The 5,603-nt window shown below is 52.2% G+C and overlaps 1 protein-coding gene across 1 annotated transcript in view; it reads right to left on the bottom strand.

Moving 5' to 3' along the window:
* Nucleotides 1-4,635, bottom strand: part of LOC107105541 (phospholipid-transporting ATPase ID-like) — a gene marked incomplete at its 5' end in the record, with an annotated part of 24,277 nt that extends 19,642 nt beyond the window's left edge. Inside the window, 2 exons of the mRNA XM_015405538.1 lie at nucleotides 2,225-2,433; nucleotides 4,439-4,635. Of these exons, the coding sequence (XP_015261024.1) occupies nucleotides 2,225-2,433; nucleotides 4,439-4,635 (406 nt within the window). The remainder of the gene's footprint in view (nucleotides 1-2,224; nucleotides 2,434-4,438) is intronic.
* Between the last annotated feature and the right edge of the window lie 968 nt (nucleotides 4,636-5,603).

Consider the following 5,603-nt stretch of genomic DNA (forward strand, 5'->3'; position numbering starts at 1 on the left):
CAAGGCCAGCTGGGCCACACGGGGACGGGGCGGCCAGGTCCTGCAGCTTTGCTGACCGTGTGGAGCAGCCCATGGAATCTCCACATATTTTATTTACTTTTATGCTATTTATGTTATTCGTCGTCTGCCTTTCTCCTGGAGACTCCGGGCGGATTACACAGAGCGAGTCCAGTACAATCGACATAGCGGGACATCCAATAACCAATGCATGAGGATTTTAAAATTCTGGAACTGCCGGAAAGAAACTGAAGCATAGCGTAAGTATCCACACAACACCTGAAGCGGTGCAGCGATCACATAAATAGGACCCTGCTCACAATTAGCTAAACACAGCAGTACAGACCACGCCAAGACCCCTGGCTCTCAGGGTGGGCTCAGCAGGCAGGACCCTCCCCCTCACTATCCATCTACATGATGCACAGTTTTTAACATCTGAACACGGAGGGGGGGGGGAAGGTGCTCTTTGATTACTTAAACTTCATAGGCAAATGTCCCTCCAGGACTCCACAAAGGAGGACGTCTCACACAGGCCCTTTCCGCAGCCGTATTCTGCCCTGGTTTCTGAGCACATCCTGTTCTTCCGTTCTGCATTCCCCCCCCCTCCACTTCCACTTCCACTCTGTGTCGGGGGCTTTCTCTTGTTTCTGCAGTTGTTTTACAGGAATCTGCATTCAGACTGCTTCCAGCACACTGCTGCCCCACAGCTACCAAAACTCCTTTTGCTGCGATTCTTTGTGCTCGTCCACTTTCAAATCGCTAATCATTTCTAAAGGCGGATTGTTTCTGCAGGTATTTAAGTGCTGCCCGCTGCCCTCCCCCCGTTTCCACCTCTTTCTTTCCCTCCCTGTTCTGTTTTCTTTCCCTCCTTCTGCAAAGATTAGACTACTGCAACGCTCTCTACATGGGGCTGCCCTTGTCCCAAATCCAGAAGCAGTAGCTGGTGCAAAATGCTGCGGCCAGGCTGTTGATGGGTCTCTCTATAGGGGAGCACATCCAGCCTGTGCCGAAAGCATACCGGATTTGCTTCAAGGTGCTGTTTTTGACCTTTAAAGCCCTTTATGGCTAGCATACCTGAGGGACCGCCTTTACCCATACGTTCCCCAGAGAGCACTGCATTTAGGGGCCCAAAACCTGCTGGCTCTCCCAGGCCCCAAAGATGTCAGGTTGGCGGCAACCAGGCCCAAGGCCTTCTCGGTGGTGGCTCCATACTAGTGGAATGAGCTCCTGGAGGAGATTGGGGCCCGGCAGGACCTACTCCAGTTCCGCAGGACCTGTAAAACGGAGCTCTTCCACCAGGCTTTCGACTAGGAGCCGGCTAAATACCGAGGAGTGACCCTGTGCCCTGGCTTTACCGTCTTCAGCCGCCTCGCCACAGAAATTAGTTAATCAATTTGAGCTGATAGGAGAATACTATCAGGACCATCATTTGCTCTTGCACTTTACTTGTGCACTTTACTTGAATACTGCACTTTACTTGAGTATTGCTCCGGCACTTTAGGAAATGTTTATGACTGTTTTATATAGGATTTATGGCTGCTTTATGTATAATTTTAACTGTACTTATATATGTGTTTTATGTAAGCCGCCCTGAGCCTGCTTTGCAGGGAGGCCGGGGTATAAATTGAACTTAATAAATAAATAATAAAGACAAAAGAGGATGTGTCTTCCCTCTCAGGCAAACTTTAAAAAAGCCAGAGAGGGCATAAGAAGGGATCAAGTACATATAAAGGACGAGGGGATTCCCTGCTCCCCAATGTGTCAGTCTTGCATGTGTGCGCCTGGATCTCCCCCTCCCTCCCCTTTCTTTTTGCAGAATCACAGAGGGAGGGAGGGATTGGCAGCCAGCTGGCACAAAAAATGTGGGTTTTGCTTGTAGATGCAGAATGCATACAGAATACACAAATAAATAAACCGGAGGAGAAAAAACCAGCGCAGAGGGAATGCGTGCGACTGTGAAGTCGACCCTTAAAGGCCCGACTCCTCGGATTCTCCGGAGCACAAAAGCAGTCAGTGCAGATAGGGCCAAAATCTTTAGCCTTGTCTCCCCCCTCCCCCGCCATGGCCACCATCTCTTGGCATGGGCAAGGGCAGCCGGCCAGTATTTTTTCATGCCACCAGGGGCAAACTCTCAGAATTCCCACTTCCTGCCTACTGTTTTCTGATTGAGATCTGGTGGGTGGTGGGGGAAGTCTAGCCAGTGACCATTGGCCAAAAGGGACCCTACCGTAGGACTTCCCGTCAATGGAGCATTTGTTGAAGACCATGATGTTCTGCGTGAGGGTGCCGGTTTTGTCCGAGAAGATGTACTTGATCTGCCCCAGCTCCTCGTTGAGGGTGGTGGTGCGGGCCTGGGCGGGGGTGTCGTTCAGCGGGAAGTACATCTTCCGGTCCCACTCGATGTAGAAGCTGTTCCCCAGGCGGATGATCTCTACACTGGGGGAAAGGAAGGTGACTGGCTGACTACGCGAAGAAACATTCCAGTCGCCTTGGCAGAAAAAGAAGAACCCAGAGTCTTGTGGCACCGGAAAGACTAAGACGGTTACTGCGGGGAGCGCTTGGGTGAGAAACAGTCCGCTTCATCGGACGCATGAATATACGTGCGTGTCTATCTATATCTGTATCCATATCTACAACTCAGGAACAAATGGAAGTCGGGGGAAGGATTGATAGAGAAAAATGCCTCCACCCTCAGCTGACAGGATGCCACCCCTGCTTGGGAAGAAGCTTCTTGTTCCAGGGGGTTTCAGAACTGACCTCTCAGATAGTTTCCATGTTAGGCCATTTCACAAGGTACAAAAATTCTGCCACAGAGGGTATGGGAAGGGTTCCAGGAACAAAGAAGAAGAAGAAGAAGAAGAAGAAGAAGAAGAAGAAGAAGAAGAAGAAGAAGAAGAAGAAGAAGAAGAAGAAGAAGAAGAAGAAGAAGAAGAAGAAGAAGAAGAAAGAAGAAAGAAGAAAGAAGAAAGAAGAAGAGATTGGATTCATACCCCTTGCCCTTCACTCGGAGTCTCAGAGCAGCTTACAAACTCCTTTCCCTTCCCCTTCCCACAACAGACACCCTGTGAGGTCGGTGGGGCTGAGAGAACTCTTGACAGAAACGGCTCTTTTTCAAGGACAGCTCTTATCAGAACTACGGCTTGCCCAAGGTCGTCCAGCCAGGTGACAGGGGAGGAGGAGTGGGAAATCAAACCCGGTTCTCCCAGATTAGAGTCCATGCCACCACGACACCAAACTGGCTCTCACACCAAATTAGCATGTAACCCATGCAAAGGAGCAAGAAGGTTAGGGTTAACCTAACCCTAACCCTAACCCTAACCCTGCATGTAAATTGCCGCATGCAATTTGGAAAGGTGCAGTAGGCCATGGCTTCCCAGCAGAATCACACTGCCTGGCCACCCACCACCACCACCACCAAAGAAATGCCAGTTGGCTAGCTGGAGCAGGCACAGGTCCATATGAATACCTGAAGCTGCCTTACGCTGAACCAGAGCATACACCCACCAAGGTCAGTCTTGTCTCTTCAGACTAGGGCAGTGGTTCTCCAGGGTGCCTCAGGCAGAGGTCTTTCGCAACACCTACTGTCAGCTAGGCCTCTTGCCTGGCTGTCATGGAGATGGGGGGGATACTCTGGAATGATAACTTTCGTTTCTGCTGAGACTTCACTGTTTTATCATCTGTCTGATGTACTATGTGACCTTGGTTGTCCGGTGTAGTATTTCTCTTGGGAACTGTTGCCCGTTACCGTGGTGGACTCCTGTAAGCTACCTGATTGGCCATGGGCCATCGGGGGACCCCTTTGAGTTAGGTATATCTCTTTGCTTCACATGCTTTCCTTCAGTTCTAACACGGAATGGTTATGATATCTGCATACTATCAGTGTCTCAATAAAGTTTTACTTCTGTGAATGAAAGTTGTTGGGTACTGATTGCTGCAGGAGTCTGACACCTACTGCCCAGTCCTATTTAGCTGGAGATGCCAGGGATTGAATCTGGGAACTTCTGCTGCCAAGCAGGTGCTGTACCACTGAGCCACGGCCCCCTCCCCTGCACACACGCACCCCGAAGCTTTGTTGCCTGCCCATGGGCATGGTTTGGGAGTTTGCCATAGGCTCTCTTTTACAGAACTCCTTTGGAACTTCCTGTCAGGAGGACGTGGTGGGCCGTCCCTCATTTGCCGTGGAGGAGCAGAGGTCACAGACCTGGGACTTCCCCTGGCATCTGTTTGCCCAGCAGTTTGCACCGAAGAGCCCCTCCAAAAATGGTGCCACGCTGGCTTCCTCCTGAAGGCCGGCGGCGGAGCTGTGGCCTTCCCTTCTCGCAGCCAGCTCTTGGCCCCAGGAGGGGGTGGACTCGGGGTGGGGAGCTCCGGCACACTCTCCCGCGAGGCGTCCCCGGCCCACCCTCCTCCTTTCGCAGCAAGGCCGCCTCGCCCCTCTTACCTGACGTAGAGAGAGATGGGAACCACCGTGTTGAGGATGATGACGTAGGACCAGAACATGAGGAAGCCGGAGAAGGGCGCAGAGTGGACGTCCTCCGCCCACGGCAGGTACACTTGGAAGTAATAGCCCGTGTTGTATTCCCAAATGCTGTTGCCGACAGCCAGGATCAGGCACATGGCAGCCAGAAACGCAAAGATCTGCCGACAGGGAATGTTTGGGTCAGAGAGAGAGAGAGGGAGAGAGAGAGAGATAGAGAAGGCTCCCCTTCACAAGAGCCAGGAAAGAGCCCCGCTAGGGTGGGCCTGAGCCCCAAGGGACGCCTCCCCACCTCTCCGCAGGAGCTCCACCCGTGGCGGCCCAATCCTGGCTGCTTATCCCAGCTCTCCACAGAAGGGCCGGCCCAGAGCCCCACTGGAGAAACGACGGTCAAGGGGTGACATGATCGAGGTTCATAAGATTATGCATGGGTTAGAGCAGGTCGAGAAAGAGGTCCTTTTCTCCCTTTCTCACAAGACAAGAACTCCTTGTGGGCACTCCATGAAATTGCTGAGCGGTCGGGTTAGAACGGAAAAAAGGAAGTCCTTCTTCACCCAAAGAGTGATGAACACGTGGAATTCACTGCCACAGGAAGTGGTGGCGGCTACAAGCATGGACGGCTTCAAGGGGGAATTGGAGAAATGTATGGAGCAGAGGTCCATCAGTGGCTCTTAGCCACAAGGTATAGGTAGGAACTCTTGGTCTGGGGCAAGGGATGCTCTGTATTCTTGGTGCTTGGGGGGGCAACAGTGTGTGTGTGGGGGGCTCCTGGTGTCCTGGCCCCACTGCTGGACCTCCTGATGGCACCTGGTGTTTCTGGCCACTGTGTGACATAGAGTGTTGGACTGGATGGGCCATTGGCCTGATCCAGCATTGGCTTCTCTGATGTTCTTATAAGAGGGAATTAGATAATCATACAGAGCAGAGGTCCACCAGTGGCTCTTAGCCACAAGGTATAGGTAGGAACTCTCGGTCTGGGGCAAGGGATGCTCTGTATTCTTGGTGCTTGGAAGGAGGCAACAGTGGGAGGGCTTCTGGAGTTCTGGCCCCACTGCTGGATCTCCGTCCTGATGGCACCTGGTATTTCTGGCCACTGTGTGACACAGAGTGTGGGACTGGATGGGCCATT

Source organism: Gekko japonicus, unplaced genomic scaffold (assembly GCF_001447785.1).
Source record: "Gekko japonicus isolate JY-2015 unplaced genomic scaffold, Gekko_japonicus_V1.1 scaffold2624, whole genome shotgun sequence".
NCBI lineage: Eukaryota > Metazoa > Chordata > Lepidosauria > Squamata > Gekkonidae > Gekko > Gekko japonicus.